At 35.1% G+C, this 21,166-nt stretch overlaps 1 protein-coding gene across 2 annotated transcripts in view; it reads left to right on the forward strand.

Moving 5' to 3' along the window:
* MARCHF1 (membrane associated ring-CH-type finger 1) overlaps positions 1-21,166 on the forward strand; it is a 224,109-nt gene that overhangs the window by 159,649 nt on the left and 43,294 nt on the right. For both annotated transcript variants that reach the window (XM_021542285.2, XM_077782911.1), the window contains one exon: positions 16,960-17,010. In XM_021542285.2, coding sequence (XP_021397960.2) covers positions 16,960-17,010 — 51 coding nt within the window. The remainder of the gene's footprint in view (positions 1-16,959; positions 17,011-21,166) is intronic.

Below are 21,166 nucleotides of genomic sequence, written 5' to 3' on the forward strand. Positions count from 1 at the left end.
GAATGGAAAAACTTAGAGTTCCAGAAAGGGCAAGTTGACTAATGAGTTATAATTCAGTTCCCAGAAGAACAAGTTGTTGTGGTACTGTATGGAGTGCATGATTTAAGTTCATGGTTGGGCTGAATTATCATTTTGTCAGTACCAAAATGTGAAGGTCTTTCCTTGCTTTATGTGGAGTTAATGTTCTCTTTCTTTCCCATAAACAAAGTTAAACTTGGGGGCAAGAGGCTGAAAAGATAATTAATATTTGTCCATATTGTTGGTAGTTCCCTTTCTTTTCCCAAAGCCCCTGAGACTGTATATCCTTCCTTAAATGTTTCCTCTGCAATCTCTTTTCATCTTAAGGGCTTGTGAGGCTATGAATTAGTCTCTAGGACCAATAGAGGTCTTTAGGACTAATAAAGATCAGCTTTTTATTTTATTTGTATTTTATCTTGTTCTTACTTCTTGCTTTTTCATTCAGTTTCTTCCAGTTTTCTGTACAATACTGAGTGCAGTGTCTAATGAAACTTTATAGCACTAATCTACTCATCAGGGTTTTCAGAATAATTATTCTCCAGAGTCACAACATGGGGCATGCATAGCCTAACTCTTCTCCCTTTCCCCTCCATCCCTCTTTGCTGGCATCACATGAAATTATATTCCTACATTGCTACTTAGCGTCTGGGATCATTTATCAAAGTGTATCTGGAATCTTTCATAAATTCACCAAAGATATTTTTAAAAAGAAGCTGCAGTATTTAAATAAACTTTTCTGAAACTTTTGTTAGGTGAGTTAAGGACATGAAGAAAGGAAGGAGTAACTAGTGTGCTACACACTAGTTTTTCTCTATGACCTGTTAAATTAGAATGAGAATGAGAACTACTGTTCTTGATTATCCTGCCCATTAACAAGGTACTTACGAAGTGGATATAGTTCCTGATGATGAGTCTCCTTTATCTCATGCAGAGGTGATGTGTAAATTCAGGGTAGTTCAAAACTGTATTGGAGTGTTCAGGAAAGTTTTTCAAAGCATACTGTGATGAAAAAACCTTGCTCATGACCGACAAGAAGAAAAATAAATCTGTTCAAAATAGGATGAAACTAGGATTTTCTTGATTAGTTTAATTGACAAACTGTTTCACAGGAAGTTTTAAGTATAATAGAGGAAAAGATGATGGATGATTAATGGTAAGCAAGAAAATAGTTTTTATGATGGCCAAGATGAATCTGTGAAGGTAAGACTAAAGGAAAGGAAAAGAGCCTTTGTGAGGAAAGGTTTTCTGTTTATTTTTTCTATTTTGTCTACTCTAAGTAAAAAGTATGTTGTATTGTGGAATTTATGTACAGCAGTTGTTATAGCAGAGTTGACAGATTACAGTATATTTTAAGTGTATATTTAATAAATACGAATCTTGTCATAATTAATTCATTGAATTAACTGAAAAATACTTTAATGGTGGTTCTGTTTTGTGTTACTTTAATTGTTAAAATACCATGAGCCATTTATTGTATTTATCATTATTTACTCTTTATGCGTTTTAAAGTACCTAGGAGTAAGAGAGGAGGGTAAATTGACTTTAATTTACCTGAGTTTTTTTTAATTGCCAAATATACAAGCTTGTTGTCATGGAGATCAGTGCACAGTTCAGATGCCTGATTTGGTGCTGGTAAAAGGGAGCACCTTAGTGCATTATCAGGGAACTGTTTGCCTCTATCAAATAGGTTACTAAACTACAGGTGTTAGAACACATTTATTTTGGGACGCAGGGTAAGTTACTAATATCCCAATATCTATTCTCAAATTCCAGTAAGTACTTGTAAAGACACAGCTTTACATTCACTGCTCCAATTCCTTGTCACAGATTCTTAGCACTGCAAAAGAACTTGTACCAGGTGTAGCCCTTGGAGAAATGCAGTGTAAAACTGAACTGAGAAGCTGATGTAAATATGAACTCAAAGCTGCATCCGCAAGGGTGCTCAAAGAGCAGGAGTGCATTGCAGAAGTGATCTGGAGTGGTGTAAAATTAACTTTTCCTTTTATGTTTAAAGTGGAACAATAGGTTCCTGGTACTGACTGAACATCTCAGAGGCAGGATGGGGATTTCTTCCTTGGATCTTTCACATCCTGTAGCTGATTTGGGCTCCTGGTGCTAATTTTTGACATGACACCACTGAGTGGCTGACAGCAAAGCCACATTAAGTGTTTTGTTTTTTTTACTGAAAGTATTCCTTAATATTTCTGCAGTTAGGGGCCAAACTCACTTGCTCTCTCCATACACTGTGGGGATTCTTACTGAGCAGCTCAAATAGAGACTTGAGAAGGGACGACCCAGCTGTGCTATTTCTTCTTTCCAGTTACTTGCAGGGGCCAGTTGCACCATGAGAACATATCATAGCCAGAGAGTGACCCCAGGGAGATGGTGTTATCTGTTGTATGAAAAGAGCTGGAATGTTTACATGACTTCTCTCCCACATGGATCTTCTTACAGAAAGAGCTGTTATTCTTTGCTTTATAGATCCTTTACATCACAGAGGCTTAATATATTTTACCTGTGTAGCACTTAATCTTCTGCTTTGATCTGAGCCTTCTGAGCACATTTTAATCCAATTTCCCTGAAGCATAATGCAGGGAAGGAAGTGATCTCACTTCATGCTTGCTTTGAGTAGTGCAGGCTGAGAGAATTTAATGGCTGAGATGTTCATATTCACAGGGACTCTAGTTGTGACTGTCTTTGTGCAAAAAATGGGAAGGGGAAGGGGCTTCCAATGTCCTGTCCAACCAGACCATGTGTGCATTACTTTTAAAAGATAAATCATATTGGAGGTGTTATTGGGGATTATATTTTCATCTTTTATCACTAGTAAAGTTTCTCCATGTAATCACAGTATGAGGTTATAGTCATCATCCTGCTAATTGGCACCATTTTCAGAAGTTCTGTCAGTTTGTCCTTATCTTTCCTCCTTAGTTTGTCTCTAATGTGGATGAGTAAGCTGAGTTATGTGCTGTAGTGCTTGGATATATCACAGTTCAGTGGTTTTAGCACATCTATTTTCTTTGAATGCAAAAGGTTAATTTCATTTCAGTGTAGGTTCAATCTGGATACTGACCTTTACAACTGGAAAAACAGATAGAATCATAGTTTAATTAACCTTCCAACTAGGACACATATTTGAAGCATACTCAAGAAGCTGTATGTTCTAAATACTACTGGGAGTCACATTGGAGTAGTGGATCATTGGTATTAGACAAAAGGAGAAGTTTATTACTGAAGTGGTGGAGCACACAGTTGAGCTTGTAAAGAACTAAGGTAAACTGAAAACAGAATATTGAAAGTACATCTTCATACTTTGTCTTTATTGTAAAATAGGAACAGCAAAAAAGATACTGAAACTGTCTGATTGTCTATTGACATTTTCTCTAACCTGTCCTCTTTTCCAGCTCATTGTTGTAGTTTTCCATGGCCCTTCTAAGTTAAACACAAACGTTTTTTCAAATTAGGTTTTGTTGCTATTTTTTAAGAAATTCAACTCTGGAAGCAAATAAAGAAAAAAATATAGATTTAATCCCTTTACTTTGTTTTCTGCTTGATAACTAATAATTTCTAATCAGTTAAATGCTTAATAAAAATATCAGGATCTAAAATCTAATCCTTATTCCTTCCCCTGAGACTTTTCTCTATAATTTCTTCTCTAGAATCTCACATTGTGAAAGCCTTGTTTTCTTGTTTGTAGTAATAATTGACAAGATTACTCTTTCTGTACAAGGGAAGTTCATTTGGAACTCAAGATGGTTTTTTAGACCTAAAAGAGAATCACCTGAATACCATCTACATTTTTATATCTGTGTAAGCCGATGCTTGCCAGCGCTGGGAGGTGAGTTTTCCAAAAATCTGAAAGGTAATATGTTTCTGAGGATGTTGTATGAGCATTGGATTGCAAATTGTGGACCATTACCTGAGATGAATGAACCAAATCTTCAGTGGACAAGTCTCCATTTGACTCTGAGTAAGTCACCAGTTAGATACCTGCTTCAGATACAAGTAGTAGAATATTGTCTAAGTCTATTTTCTTAAAATGGTATAACTGTGCTTGAACATAGACTGCTGGAAATCTGGAAATGTACTGAAGATTGACAATTTAGAGCATTTATTACAGTGAGATCTATTGAAATGTGAGGAAGTATGGTATTTATTATTATTATATTTAGAAAATGACGCTAGAGATTTGGCTCTAACGTTATTTCACTTAGTGACTAAGCAAGGCAGGATTCTTTGGTGAGAAAGCACAGAAGAGAATAGAATAAAATCACACATGTTTCATTATTGCCTGCAATAATGGAAAAAATGAAGAGCATAAGGTAGTAATTAAAATGTTTCATGAATAAGAGATGGGATAATTTCAGTGGCGTTTTTAGCAGCTACAGCACTGAAGACAAACACGCATAAATGCATAGAATATTGTGGGCAAATACTCAAGTCAATTACAGTGTCAGGATGTTACTCCCAACACATTAGTCTAAATTCTGTGTGGTAATTAACAGATATTAATAAAATAAATGTAGTCTATTCCATATTCTGGTAAGTAGTTATTTATAGCCACCCTGGGAAAATTTGAATTATTGTCTGTCCTAATTGTGCCAGGGACTTTTTTATTAGGCATGAAGGTCTGACTGGGAGGAATTAATAACTGCCTGCAAAGTCTCTGCATTACAGTTTCAGATATCTTGGCAGAGCCACTTCTTATATTTTTGTCTTATTTTTCTCTTCATTCATTTGTCACATCTAGAATAAGAAATTGTGCTCTTAACAGTAAAATCTTCTCTGGCTAGTGTAAGAACTTGTGTACACCAGGACAGTGTCATTATTTTCTGTTTTCCCTAACCTTCTTCCTCCTTAGCCCCTTGGTGTTCCTCTTTACATCTGAAAGATTTCTGTTTGTAACACAAAATCTGCTAAGAACGAGTAATGAGTAAATGCTGTGCTGTACATGCCCATCTCTCAACACATCTTTGAGTCTAAATGTAGGTCATGTCTGTCTGTAGAAACCTTCTGTCATGAATATGTATAACTTGCTTGGCAAGTTTGCTAACAACAGGTGTATTCTGTGTCCCTCACCTTTTTTTACTTGCATTATTTTATGTGGAAAATAGAACCAATTTTCAGCCTTTTAATTGAACATTAAGGTGACTATAAAGGAAAAGAACTTAAAAAAAAAAAAAATCTTTTGTGTACTAGTTTCCTTCCATCCCCTGACTGAATAAATGAATATATAGTATTAGTTAGGGCTTCTGAGTTCTAAGAATAAGCCCAACTTAATTGTAATTTCCACAGCACCCTCTCATTAATGAATATAATCAATACTTCAGAAAGCAGAGGGGGAAAAAATGCTGTCCTAAAATATTCTAGAGATAATTGAACCAAGGATCAAGCCTTGGAACAGGCTGTCCAGGGAAGTTTTTGAGTCACTGTCCCTGGAGTTATTTAGAAGGCATGTGGGTATGGTGCTTGTGGATGTGGTTTAGTGGTAGATCTGGCAGTGCTGGGTAAATTTGGTCAATTTAGAGGTCTTTTCAAATCTAAACAATTCTACACTTTTGTGTTTTAAGAAGAATGGATTGAAGTACTTAGAAAGATTTGAGTAACTTCCGTGTTAGTTCTAGAGCAGAGAAGTGGCTGTAGAGACACATTGTAACTTCAAGCTGTCTTTTCTCAAGTTTTCTACACCTTTTACTGTGAATACATATATTACAGCTTCAGGAACTTTCATATAGAGCTTTGCTGAAAATAATTATGTAGAAATTTTGTCATTCAGGCCCTAAAGTTTATATTTTGCTTTGATGGTTGAAGAGATATGATTTGCAATGTTCACATTTATATTGAAAATTACAAACTACATAACTACTAAATTAATTATATTAAATGATAAGCCAAAATCTGCTTAATTACTTATTAACATGATCTCACCTTAAGATGAATTTAGGGATTTCCAGAAGAAATAGGAAAATTGCTAGTGATTATATCTATGGAATCTATGTCCATCTTTAAACTGGCATAAAATTTCCTCATGTTCTTATATTTTTTATTTTCAGCTTGTGATTGTAAAGTTTCAGACATGCTAAGCCAATAGCACCAATATTTACAGGGCCTGTTGGTACAAAAATAAATTACTCAGCTGGTAACATTTATGATTTTTTGTCTGCACTCAGAAGTGGAAATCCTGGCCACCAATGTGCAACAAAGACATAAAACTTTAATTAGATAGCAGATATGAAAGGGGTGATATTGAACATAGGGAACATAATCAAGTAATGTTTTATAGCTATATTGTAATTGAGGCACTTTGACTTTGTGTATTTAATTAAACTTTTATCCTTTGATAAACAGTTGGCTGTTAGAAAACTACTTGACCACGCAGAGGCTTTCATCTCTGGTACTAATTGATTGAAATCCAGGAGGTCACAAAAACACAGACTGCAAAGTCATCCCTGAATTCCAGATTCTGAAATGTGTTAGTTGGTCTTTTCAGTTAAATAATCATCACATTTTCATGCTTAACAAAGATAAATGCATACCATCCTATGAAATAAAATCAAATTACATGGTCCACACACCACATCTACTTTCTTGAAAAGAACTTAAAAACTCGTGGCTGAAACTTTTACTGACTACCAGAAATGTTCTTACAATAGAGAACTGCAGAGACCAGATGTTTGGGAGCATTCAGACTATAATGGAACAAGCATTATCAGTTCAGCATGGTGATGAAAGCCCATCTCTTCAGATTCACTGAATCTTATGGAGAAGCAAAGTTGCATCTTGTACTGGGAGGTTAGGAAAATGGATAGAGTGCCTAGTGTATTGTAGGAGACCAGAGGAACAGTTGATTGGCTCAAAACAACCAGATGGGAAGTGCCTTATTCCATAAGAATGGTCTAAAGTTAGTAAAAAAAAAAGTTGTTCTGAACTTCCTGAGAATGCTTTTGTTTTTCCTGCACAATTCCCACGGTAAATCCAATCACTTCCTACTAAATCCACTGAGCAGATTGGGGATTACAGTGTACTAAAGTACTGTTATGTTATACAAGACAGAATAAAAAGACAGCTCTTTATTAATTAAGGGTGGAAATGCCTAAATACATCATCTTTAAATGATAGTAATGTGTAAATAATAGACCTATTTGATTTAAGTGTGCTACAGTGAAATTTATTGTTTGCATATTTGTCCATCTCAGAGAGAGACAAAATGATAGCTTGATGTCAAAGTGAGGAGGATTCTATTTTACTTTCTTGTTCTGTATGTCAAACCCATTTTAAAAGGGTAATATGGTGTGAAAATAAGTGATAATTAAGAAGTTGCTTTATTTCCTATCTGAAACCAAGATATGTACAGGGACATATCTTGGTTGATATACAGTGACATTTCACACTTTTCCAGGAGTAATAAAACTTAAGTTGGACTGCTAGTCTTACATTAGAAAAACAGATTGACAAATTAAACATGTGGTCTGTTAATTGTATTTGTATTTTAGAGGGAAAAAAAATAGGGTGTGGTGTTCTTCATTTTCTATAGCTGAGAAATGTCAAGAAAAAGAAGTATAAAGCATTTCCAGTTTTTCAAAGTAAGGTATCTTTATTGACCACAACCAACCACAAAACCCCCATAGAATGTTTCCAGTATTAAATAAATGTAAATCAAGTGTTAGATCACTAGAGTGCAATCATGCAGGTTGTTGCCTGGTAGTTTAAAAGTGAGCGAACAAGTAGCAGAAAGTGGTACATGTGGAAATCTCTCTCAAATTCTATGGCTTACCTGTTTTAGCTAAAGTGTTCTGATTAACATAATGAGATGGTGGAAATTAAACAGGATACAGTTATTGTATTATTGATATAATTATAATTGTATCAATAGCTCTGTGTTTTTTTCTGAAGAGAAGTAACTTGGCAAATAGCATGGAAAAGAAAAACATTAATAAGATGTAAGGCCAAGCTGTGTTTCTAAATGTGACAAGTAAATCTACAGACACTATATGTCAGAGAAGTTGGAGCCTTGTACTGAGTGTCAGTAAGCACACAGTTCTCTGGTGAAAAACTTCACAGTGATGAACTCATGCAGTTGCTCACCCTCCCTGTAGGTTTCTCTTTTGCGTTTAAGAGCAAGCTTTTTAAAATGCCCATGTGCATAGAGAAAACATTTATAAGAGATGTAAAGAAAAATCTTTATAGGGTTCCGTATTTTGACAAAACAGAGGACACATTTTCCTATATTTATTTTTCATTCCATCTCTTTTCCCTTATATTTGCCTTTTTCTTTTTTCTAAATTTATTTATTTCCATAATATTTTCTTCAGTTGTAATTAATATTATTCCTCTGCATTTTTTATTTGCTACCCTTTGCAAATAGGATTGCATACATCTTGGTAATGCTAGGGTATACCATTATAGTACTGAATAGCAGTTTATTGATTTTTATTTTATTTTTATAGCAGTTTATTGAGTCTTCCTTGCTTTTCCTCTGTAACGTTTTACTAAAAAAAAGTGGCAAACTTCACTTATCCGGTATCTGTCTTTCCAGAATTTAATTTTTAGCTATGTGGTCAGCTTTGAATAAAACAGGCAGCCAAGGTATAATCTGAAGCACATGGGCAGCTAATTTTACTAGATTTTTCATGCAATGCTATGGTTAATGTATGGTGTTCACCACACAGTTCGTGCATCAACAAGGGTAGATACTATTTTAGATATGTCTTTGCATACTGAGTATTTTAGAATGCCTAATCATAGAGAGCAGCCTTGGGTTAGATGCTTGTGATTTTTCTTAAGGTTAAAGTATTGTCAGCCAACTGATGGATTCACTGCATGCAACTAGCGGTGTATGAAAATTTGACATCTATTTAAAGAAATCATGTGAAACTAGGGGGGGTTTCAGGTATGTTAACCAAGAAACTGGTTAGGACATCGTTGTCCATAGTCTCTGATTGTGTCATTTGGAAGTGAGCTGTGTGGTATGAGATGTTTTTTGGTTTTTTTTCATAGAATGCCACAAATTTCTTTGTCAGTAGGTTCAGTCTGATGTATTGCCTTGGACCAAGGATGCAGAAAGATCTACTGTGACCAGCTGTTGCCACACAGCAGAGTACTGCTTATTGCCTAAATCTATCCTTAGCAGCACAGAGTTTCACCTCTTAGCAGAGCTAAGTGGAGACATTTGTCATATGGAGATGCATTCTGTTGAATAAAAAAATGCAAGTACTGGTATTTCTTATTGGCACTTGTTTCTGTGACCACTCAGAATGTACCTGAATGATCAACACTGTTTCTAGCACAGTCCAAAACACAATCCCATACCAGCTACTGTGAAGAAAACTATCCCAGCCAAAACCAGCACTAACCTCATTTTCATTTGTAGTAGGCACTGCCGAAAATTATTTTCCCATAAAAACCTCTGACTGGAAGCTTACCTCACTATCAATCAAGGGCAGCTACATGACACACATTGTCTGTTAACTGATTTGTGTTGAACAAATTCCCAGCTTCATGGTTATTTAATTTCTAATTTTGGCAAGGATTTCTAGGAACTTTTCATTTTTGCTACATGTGGCAGAACAAATTAAAATCTGTCCCTTTTTGTGATCTGAGAAAGGGAATTAATTTACATCAGGTGAGTGTTTAGCCTGGTGTTTTCTGACTGCATTCTGTGCATGCCTGTGCTTTGTTTCAAGGCTGATTCAATGCTATGTTTTTCCTTTTTGTTTTGTAATGGTGCATTTGCTCTGATACGAAAGCAGCTTTGACCTTGGATATCTGTGCAACATAGAGAAAGTAACTGAATGTTGAAACATGGAAGATATGCATGTAATTGCAGGTAAAAGCATTACTGTGAAAACTTTAAGAGGAAGGATGCTATTGACTCAACTTGGGCTGTGATGGAAAGTGCCCTGAGCCTCATTAAAGTGTAATTAACATTTTCAACTCAAGGATGGTGGATCAGATTCTGATGTATTTATCATGCTTATTAGCAGCTTAGACTGAAAAAAATCCTGAAACACAGACTGATATGGAGATAGGAATGTAGCACTCTATAGATACCAGGGCAAGAAGCAGCCATAAGTAACACAGCAATATGTCTGTGCCATGCAGTTGGTGGCATTGTGAATTTTTGTTTAGAGGATAAAATGCTGAAAAAGAGGATAACTTCCTAAAATGTTTAACTCCAAACTTTGTTACAGTGGAAGTACCAATGTAAAGTTTTTATAGTCTTATGTGCTGCAAATCTGGCAATGGGGATTTCTTAGTTTCACGGCGCCTAAGATGAGTAAAGCACCTGTACATTATTCTTAAGTAAAGTTACCCAACAAGCCATGAACAGATTGGTTCCTTGATCATTGGTTATGTACTCTCCTAACCATATATAAATGTGGCAAATATACAACTTCTAAGGTAATTAAACTAATTTTTTTTATGTCACACTGGAATATGTAGTCTGTTTCCACAGATGACAGTCAGAATGGCATTTTGAAATGCTTCAACATCCTCAGAACCCTTTTTGTGTGATAATGCTGGTTATGCACAGTTGTGCTTCACAACAGAGACCTTCATTCTGTTGAGATTAATTTTCTCCTTCTGCCTTTCCCCTAATGACTTTGTAGGTGATTTGATATTAATGTTGAACTTCTTTGTGAAGTTAAAATATCTTAGAATAAGCAAGTAATTTGTTTACAAAGAAGGGAGATAGATTTTCATACATTTTCAGATATAGATTTGACTACCAATAATTTTATACTTGGTGATTTAGTGGTATGATTCGTTTGGAAGAGGAATTATGTCTGACTGGTGAATATTTGAAAATATAAAAAAATAGATAAAATATGTAGCAGCAGAGAGAATAATTGCATGCAAAATATAAGATAACTGTCACCTGATGATAGGTTTTTTTCTTAGTATTATTTGAGAGCTAAATCTGCTTTGACTTCCTTTCAGAATGTAAATTTCCCACATCAAACCTGTTTAGAAATTGCCAGTTACTCTGAATTTGTTAGGATGTTATCACTAGCAACTGATTTCCCCCCTCTCCTTTCGCATTTAGAAAAGGTTGTCCAAGTCCAAACTGGCCAAAATGTTGGGAATATGCTTTGTCAGTAGTAATACTGCCATTATCTTGGCATAAATAATTTAAAATAAACAGTATTATGCTTGTATTTGTTTTAAAAACATAGACCCCAACACAAGAAACTGAAGTAATGTAATGTAATGTAGTAATGTAGCAATAGCCACACCATGGGAGGCAGCATTATCCTGGCTCTGGCTATTTGCAGTAGCAGAGAACTAGTAGACAGTAAATACATTTACACATCGATTCATACAAATAGATAAGAAGTAGTTATTTATTTTTAGATGTTTTATTTATATATATATATGTGATACAGTATATTTTAATAATACAAATGGTAATATTATGTGTATTTTGTTGATATTTAATTTTATTGATAGTTACTGTTGTCTGTACTTCGTTCTTTTAATCAAAGGTTGTATCTGTATCACGGTCTTTAATATTCACAGTGAGATTTTTTCCTGTCACTTGGCACTTTGAATCTAGCAGTTTTGTCATACTGAAAAAATTCTTGGTTCTAGTAAAATTGTGCATGATGCCCAGTAATTACAGTGTGTTTATGTCATAGACAATTACGGGCATTGGAGTTTTTGTTTAACAATTAAAGCAGATGTTACCTGCTTTGTGATTTTTTTCTTTGTTTTCATGTTGAGATATTGAAATAAGTGTATCCAGTCCATACATCAGTTTTATTAATGTCAGTTCCTGCTCTTTCAGCAACTGATGTTGCTGAAACAACATCATATGTAGATGAGCTTAAGATCATCCACATATGACAGCTTAGGTCATAAAGACAAAGCAATTTCTGCTCCTGTTCAGAATCCTAGAAGCGAAAAGGTGCTGAGAAGGAGGCTCCTGTGCAGATGCAATGAGGGGCTACTATGTGGAAAGGCACTTCAGGCAGGCAAAACTTTGTTTGTCTGGCCTGTGTTGTGCTTACATTTAGGAGGCATTTATTTCTGTGACGTTGTGGCATGACTTACAGAGGGATATCTGTCATTGCAGTCATGTGTGGAGCTCCTAAGTGGAAGACTGGGCGAGATTTGGGAAGCAGCACATGGCACCGCTGGGATCCAAAGATTGGAGTCCACCAAAAAGAAAACAAAATATTTTGTATAAGGGTTTTTTGGGGGGGTGGGGTGGTCATATTTGTGTGACAAAAGGTGTTGCTTGAGATTGTCCTGTGAACTAAAATATTCTGATTCATTCTTGGGTGCTTTTGTGCTCACTTCAGAGAGATGAAGTGCAATTCATTAGCAAAGTGCTTGGGTCAGCCCGAGTGATCCTCACAGCAAAACAAGGGGCAGCTGAGGAAAGAAACCAGACAAATGGATTAGTTTAAAATGTGCTGTGCTGCCCAGCAAGACTTAAAATCGTTAACCGTGTGTATGAATATTTATATATGAGCCAGAAAGCAACCAGCTAATTTCCTGCTTTCCTCTTTATAATGAGAGCCTGAACTGTTCACAGCAGTATTTTAGAAATTTGTTATTGCTAACCTATTCCTCTGGCCCAGTCAGGGTTTTGTTTTCTTACTTTAAAAACAAAAATGTTTTTGTAAGCAGTGTAAGTCACATTTCCAAATTGGGAAAAAAAAAAAAAAGCTGTATCTAAGTATTAGAAAGTTTAATGGGTTTAGATTTAAGATGGTCCCTGAAAATAATATCACTTGAAAAACCCAGTCTTGGGCTAAAATGAGGTTTTGGGAGGGAGTTTAATATTGTAAAAACCCAGATTTTGCACTTATTTTTAATTATTTTAATTACTATTTACATACCGATTTTTATTGTTTTTATATGGTGGGATGGGTGCATGGAAAATTCCTCCCAAAGCACTTTCATGAACATGTCATAATATGAAGTTTTGTGATATTATTCTCCTTTGTCTTCCTCCCAGAATTTATATCGAAGGCTGAATTACATTTTCAATTATATTCTTAGATGTGATCTTGGTAAAACCTAATTCTTAGGGAATTTACAAACACAAACTGATTTTTTGTAATATTAAAGTGGAATAGTTTGAGGAACTTATTTTTCTGCCATCACATTTTAGAAAACATAGTGTTTGCAGGCTGTAGCGTAGGATAGAAGAGATGAGATATTGGTGGTACATCTGGTAATAAGGGGAGGCCTTTCAGTGTGGTCTTCATATATGACAACTCAAAAAAGCTCATGCCTGTCCAGAAAGAGTTTTGGGAGGAGCTGTTTTGCTATTTTGTTGACTGGATGAAAACACAGTTTACGAATTTTATTTTGAGATCTTTCTGAATGTCTTGTTTTCACTTTGGTCAAGGGCCAAGGCTCTGTGTGTGTGTGTGTGAATTTAGAAAACTCAGTCACAGAAGTTAAAAATGCTCTTTACAGACATTAAATAATTCCTGCTGAGAAGTGTAATTCTAAAAGGTGAATGCTATCTCCTTTTAAATAATCTGATTTGAAGATTAAGAAATTGAATCTGATTTCCTTGATGTACAAAAATATGTATAAATGTTTGAATATATATGTCTTTGGTTAAATCTTTTGATTATGTCTTTCCTCTACTCTGCAGTGCTGTGGCCTCACCTTGAGTCCTCTGTGCAGTTTTGGGGACTACAATATAAAAAAGATATTAAGGCATTAGAGAGTGTACAAAGGAGATCCACAAGGATGGTGAAGGGCCTTGAGAAGCCATATGAGGAGCAGCTGAGGTCACTTGGTCCATTCAGCCTGGAGAAAAGGAGACCGAGGGGAGACCTCACTGCAGTTACAGCTTCTTCGTGAGAGGAAGAGGGGGGGCAGGCACTGATCTCTCCTCTCTGGTGACCAGGGACAGGACCCAAGGGAGTGGGCTGATGTTGTGTCAGGGGACGTTTAGGTTCAATATCAGAAAAAAGTTCTTCACCCAGAGGGTGTTTGTGCACTGGAACAGCTCCCCAGGGACAAGGTCACAGCACCAGCCTGACAGAGCTCAAGAAGTGTTTGAACAATGCTGTCAGGTTCATGGTGTGACTCTTGGGATGTCCTGTGCAGGTCCAGGAGGTGGGCTTGATGATCCTTGTGGGTCCCTTCCAACTCAGCATACTCTGTGTTTCATTGTTAACTTTTAAAATGTAAATTAATATTGAATCTGTGAAAAAAAAAGAAATCCTACTGTTTAACAACCTTGTAGGGTAAGCATTCTGCACTTCCTCTTCACTTAGTTATAACAAAAGTCAGTTATTCTTAACAATGTGAGTTCTTTGTAAGCATAAATCATTAAAACAGAAGCACATGGACACTCTTTAATGACACATTTCAGAAGTGATTTTGCCATAACTTTCCTATTCTGTTCTTTTGTTGTATGAACAGTTGTGCAAGTTGAATAGGAATTTCAGTGAGTAATTCTCTATTTGATTTATGTACTGTAATTTAGTGTAACACTTTTTGTTCTATTTATAATGTGGTTTTCATGATAAATCATCATGAAATACCTGAACCTAGTAATGACGATTACATTTATTTCTTTGTTTTTCCAAAAAGCTATTGAGACAGCACTCTGTCTCTCTGTTTAGATGATTCAGTGTCTGAGCAGTACTTTGCAGACTGGATGCTGTGAATTTTCAGTTAGAGAGTCACAATCTTGCTGTAACCCAAGTGAAGGAGATAATGTGCCAGAGAGCAAAATGAATAATGTAAAAAACCTGGAGAGCTGTAGTCAAGAAACAGATTTTGAAAATGAATCTTGAATGATGGATTGTTGAAAGAAAAGAAGTTAGAGTTCCAGGGTTCACTACACTGTCAGAAAATACAATGTATTTTTTAGTCCAAGGGATGGACAATAAAGGCAGCATGCTTTTAGGAGGGAGTTTCTCAGCTGTGATCCCTGTTCATAATTTCTAACCACAAAATGGGAACTAATTTCATGGGTCCATAACTTCTATTATTTTGAGGTCAAAGCAGAGTTATTCTAAATTATGTACCCAGAATACCCAAAGTGTATTTTCGATGGATATAAATGCAGACATTCAAAACTGTATATATTTAATGTCATTGAAAAAGGATAAGCAATTACGAATTTATTACCAAAGTTACAGTGGATAATATACCACAGAAGTAATATTTGAATCATTGGATACTTCAGGTCAGAAAGGATCATCTACTTCACAACCCTGTTTAAAGTGGGCCCAGCCTCAAGGACAAAATGTAAAAAATGAATGTGTAACTTGAAGAATTTATTTTTTCTAAATTGTTCTTAAAAAAAAAAAAAGTGACATATCTGAAGGTTTTTAGTCCTGAGATTTAGTTTCTATGAGAGAATAAAAGGTAGAGTGCTGTGTGGTCAGGGAACTTAGTAATGCTATCTTTTGATGACAAGTGTCCATTGTACTGCTTAGTGCTAGTGAAGATAAAGTAGAAACAGAGATAATCTAGGGTATTTATGTTTGCAGTACAAAAAAAAATGATAGCACTGGGGGATGGAATAAAAACATAAGCCACGGACACTCTGGAGGAAGAAAGATACATAGGCATATGAAACAAGTAGTTTTAAAACTATTTTGTCATATAGATGTGCTTACTAGGGTTAAGAGCAAAGTGACTTTTTTAGTACTAAAATAACAAATAAACATGAGGTTTTTTTGTTCTAAGTGTTTGCTAACAAGTTGCCTAATATTTCTTTCTGGTCATTTTTGCCACCACAGAACTGTTCTATGCCACAAAGTATTGGGGAAATACTAGACTAGATAGGCATTAATGGAGGAGGAAAATTAGCCTTTAGTAGCTGGTACCTTCTGTATTTTTCTGTTGTTTTATTGAATAAAGGTTGAGGAGAGATGGTCATAGTCAAGTTGAAAACCTCTTGTGGACTTGTGTGCATGTATGTGTTTGCACGATGCATGAATTGCAAATAGAGCTGCAGAAGCGAAAGCTCTGCTTTGGGTTTTGACACCTGTTCCTCCAAGCAGGTTACGTAACAGACTTGCACACATGATGTTTGCCTCAACTCCTTCTAGGTAAAAATCAGTCTTGATGATGTGAATGTTTCACTTGAGTGTTCAAACCTACGTTCTCAAGTGCTGAGAAAAATATTTTCATGATTCTCTTAAGATACATGCATTCACTAAGGGGATGAGCCCTGTTTCTGAAATAGCTTATCTTTTCAGTGTAAATTAAGCTGAATCCTGAATTGCACTTTTCTGAATTTACACTTTCCTGAATTGCTAGAAAAGTGTAAATACTGAACCAATTTTTGAACCACTTCTCCACTTCCTCCTTTGGATTGCTAAAAGAAACCCCACAAAGACCATGTGCTATGGAAATCCTTGACGTACACTTTATTCATGCACTTCAGCCTTGTGTAGGTTTGTGTATATGAGTCGTTTGCAAGAGTGAGAGGGGATGGAGGAGTAGATGTTCAACTGAACTGCATATTTGCATGGTCACAATTTGTTTTTCTCAGAACATATCTATCCAGGAAGTCATCTAGTACTGCTTATTTACCTAGAGGTTGAATTCTACTTTTTTTTTTTAAAGCAGGATTATGTTCAGTGTAACTGGGAAGTTTTTGTCATTGAACATTTGTTTTCATACATAAGTACCAGTTTTCATGAGAAGCTCTGATGATTCCTTGATCTTTGACTTGAAATGTTTTTCCTGAAAATCTGCAAAATAAACCAAAAGTAATTAAATGCTATCATTAATTTCTTATAGAACATTTAAAACACTTTTATTCATGTAATTTGCAAGACTATTGTGATAGTTTATTTCTTGAACTGTCTTCCATTGTACAGTCAGTAGCCAAACTGAAGAAGAATAGAGGAAGAGAACCTCCTCTTTGTAGTCACAGTCACAGAAAAGATTAGGTAAAATCCAAATTGCTTAACTTTTTTTTCATCTTTTAATTTTGCTTTCCAGAATGACAAATCCCCAGGGCGTTCCACAAGTCGATCAAGTAATATTTCAAAGGTATGTGAAATCTATTTTGTTTTTCTGGAATTTAAAGAAAACTAGGTAATTAAATATAAAATATTACTTCATTATATTCCTTACATAGTATTTTATTTATAGGAATTGGATTTTAAAGTTTTGCTGCTGAACATTATGGTTACCCTGTAAACTCCATCAAAATTAGTAATTACTGTAAAATATGTAATAACAATAATAAGCAAATAACATATTCCCTGTTTTTCACCTGCTTTCCCCAAGTGTTTATTGTTACCTTAGCATTTCAGCTTAAGATGGAATTACTACTTGATTTTTCTCCTCCTGCCCTACCCAAATAATAACAGCTGTAAAGTTCGAAGCTATAAATCTCTGTTAATTTCAGGCTGAATTCTGAATTCCTTTTACAGGGATATATGATTCACTGAAGCCAGGATTTTATATCTAGATGCTTTTTGGTTTTTAGGAAAGAGAAGGGAAACTTTAGGAAAGGCAGAATGTGATTTTTACTGAAATTCTTTGGTTTTGACCCCCTTTTTTCTTTATTTTTGGTTCAGATGTGGCTGAAACTTATGCCAAAAAGCCAGGATATACAGGAGGTCAAGGATAAAAGCTCTTTTTTTTTTTTTTTTTTTTTTTTTTTAAATCCAGGCATAAACATCTGCCATGTATTATGTTTGGTTTTTTTGCATTTAGGGCAAGAACAGTATCCTTAAACCTCTTCCCAAAATATTTTTGTCTTTGGGGTATCCACTGTAAAAGTTTTTTTCTTCTCAGAGCATAAATCAAAAAAAAGACAATAAGCCCCAACTGTGATTTTAAATTAAAATAGTAGTTCCATGTTAGGTTCTGCTCTCTTACATTAAGAAGGGAAAAAGAAAGGCAGGGAAAAAGATGTAGAATATATCCAGCCTGCTGTAGGATATGGCTGAAGCTCTTCTAGGCCTATCCTTAGAAATCATATAGTTATATGCTTACAAACTTGATCACCAGGAATTGTATTCATTATTTGGATTACTAGTTTTAAATGCATGTTTCTAGCAATAGTTACTGTAAATCTATTATGAATTGATATTACTTTTTCTGCTTTTTTTAAAGACAGGTTACATGGGTTGCACTGTGACAAAGCATAAATGTATTCACTGACATGAGAAACATGCTGGTGACTAACACTTACTTTGAAGTGATTTCTGCATAAATCAGTATAGTTGCTTATTAGAAAGTAATATTTGCACTGGTTTTAATTGCAAGCTAAAACCCAGGTTTTCAGGCATGCACTTTATCCTTTTATGATGTACAGAATCATGCATTGTTTTGGATCAATTTTTTCTACATAAAGCTGCCTGCCAGTGAAGTTTTTCAAATGCTGAAAGACATTTGATTGGAATTCCCGTTTTGTTGAAAACATTGACTTAAAATGCATTGACTTAAAATGCTTTCTTTGTAATGCAGGTTTTTATATGTGTGTGTATACATAGAAAACAAACACCTGATAGGTTAATATTGCATGGCAGAAAGTGATAGTAAAAAATACACCTCAAAACAAGATTGAAAACTTCTAGGCCAGAAAAACTACATGCCTAAGGCAAGAGCTGTGCTTTGTGCAACGTCAGATCATGCACACAATAAAAATTTCAATGAGCAGGAAAATTAGATAATCTTTATGTTAAGCTATAAATTAATGTCATCAAAACATTGTCTTTCACTGTTTTCATTTGTCTGTATGTGTAAGTTAAAAAGAGTCAAATGGAATTATATTTTAATAGTTAACATGTTTTGTGTATTCCACCCTTGGAATGTAGAGCTCCTGCTCCAGAGCAGATACCACTGGATTTTGTGCCAACCTATTTGTGAAATGAAATACAACATAGATGCTGTACATGCAGATTCATATTTCATAATGCTCTTAAATTGTTTATTTGGAGAGGACACCTGAAGTTTGCAGTGTATGCTTGGGCATTTAAGTCTGAATTTTGTGGTATTACAGATGAAACTGAACTGTTGAACACTGAATATGTCTTATATAGTTATAATGAGAAGGAATGGTTTTGATTTGGTATTTTCCAGATACTAGTTAGTATATATCTATTCAGTCTAGAGATTTTACAGTCAAACATTCCCAAGACAAGTGGATTGGGGGGGGGGGGGGGGGGGGGGGGGAGTGTGGGTGTGGAAATCAACACCTCAATCTTACCATTCACTTTTGCTGTCTGTTGAGAGTGTAGAAGTTTAGCATGTTGCAAGGACTTTTCTTATTGATGTAATTTTCTTGCAAGAATTTCAGTGACAGACTATTTAAGGCAAATGAAAGAATAAAACTTAAAATATTTGACTGACAGCTGTGGCTGTCTTCAGTGAACAGCAACCAGGGAATTTGTTCATTCACCTCAGCCTTTTATTTATTTATATCAAGAAAACTGCCTTGGAACTCTAAAAGCAACTGCTTCTCTTAGTTTTCCAATCAGAGACAATTAGGAGAATGTATCAGTGTACTTCTGGTAATAACCTAGATTTTTCTTGTGCAATCAATGAACAATCTTTTTTTGTTCTGCCCTTCTAGCACTTAATTAGATATGATTAATAATTTAATAACTAGATTATTAAGTCATATTTTGGACTGATCAGTTTTTCACATTACTTGTATTGACAAAGTGTAGCCCTAGTTAGTAGTTACGGCTTGCAAAACCTATCTACATAAAGAAACCTATACACATAAAGAAAAATATGAAACATTTGGAAAGGTGAGTAATGGACCAGCCTTCATGTTTAAATGATTACTATTTTCTTTTAGCATTAGACTTTTTTTTTCACTTATTTCCTATGTTGCTGGCAGCAGAAGGAACTTAATTATTCTTTGTAAGAGACAGTATTGTGCAGTGTTCTGAATTTCAGAGTTGAAACTATCCTATCTTCATGTGCTTAAAATCTAAGTAAATTAAAAACTTGACCTTGATCATTACCTATATGCCATTGTTTATTTTTCTGTGCACTGTAACTTCTTTCATTAGAATTTTTATGTCTTTCTAAATAGATGTATAATTTAAGAGGAAGGGTAGTCAGGAAGGATCTGGTGGATTCGTTGTTTTCTGTTGTGGTTAACCAGTGGAACAAATTTTGTGTCTGAATTACAGTCTGTAGACGTTATGCTCTATATGTATTTCTGAGGCTGCCTGGTTATGTTAAAATGCTTTCTGGAAGAAATGTTTCTAAAACACTGTAATTATCTTTCTGTATGTTAATTATGATTCAAGAGCTCATTAGAGAAGGATGCTCTCTCAGTAGCAAGATCTAAAATTCTCCAATGGGAACCTTGGGCTTATTTTTCAGTGCAGAGAAAATCAGGCTTAGAGCAAATTGCCTGAGTTTTGATTTGCCTCAATTACTTCTCAAAAGCCTGTAGCAGGTGTTAGAACACTTTTTATTTACAAGTCTCTGAAGCTTCCATCTAATAAAACTCTGCTGAGCTATATCAGGAAGTGAGGTGCTTGTTTTGGAATATTCTGTGTGATAATATTCACATGTCTAATTTAGAATATGAATAGCAATAGGGGAAAGAAAGAAGGAAAGAATTGTTTTTACTCTATGTTAGCAATTTCTGATTTCTTGTGTCGGATGGGGCTCCTCTCAATTAGATACAAGTGAAAACCAAAAGGCACCAGGATGCTTATCTAGATGAAAAATTTATCATTTCCAATGTATTGATTGTTGATTCGAATCACTCAGTTTGTGATGCTGAAATAAATTTCACAAACTAGGTATCAAATTCTATAATAAGTAATGCACTATTTATAATAATATAATAGTAATAAATAATACAATATTTATAAAGTTATAAATTGCAATTTAATCTCTTTCATTAAAATTGAATAATCTTGCACATGGGTTTTGATATTCTCAAATATTTCATCCTCTCTCTTTATGAGGTGATTGTATGAAGAGTCCTGTATTGCAATTTGGATGGTTTACCCAGCTTGAAGCAGAACACACTATTGCACACTGTGTTTATAGTGGCCAAATATCACCGTGTCTTAGGCACTGACACCAGCAGAGAGCACATAATATCTCCTGATAGGTTTTATGGTGAAAAAAACATAGAGACTTAAAGGTTCCTTTTGAAGAAGTTCTTGCCATGTACTTTGTTTGCCAGCACCAGGATTGCAGCATTTCCAAGATAACCTGT

Source organism: Lonchura striata, chromosome 4 (genome assembly GCF_046129695.1).
Source record: "Lonchura striata isolate bLonStr1 chromosome 4, bLonStr1.mat, whole genome shotgun sequence".
Classification (NCBI taxonomy): Eukaryota; Metazoa; Chordata; class Aves; order Passeriformes; family Estrildidae; genus Lonchura; species Lonchura striata.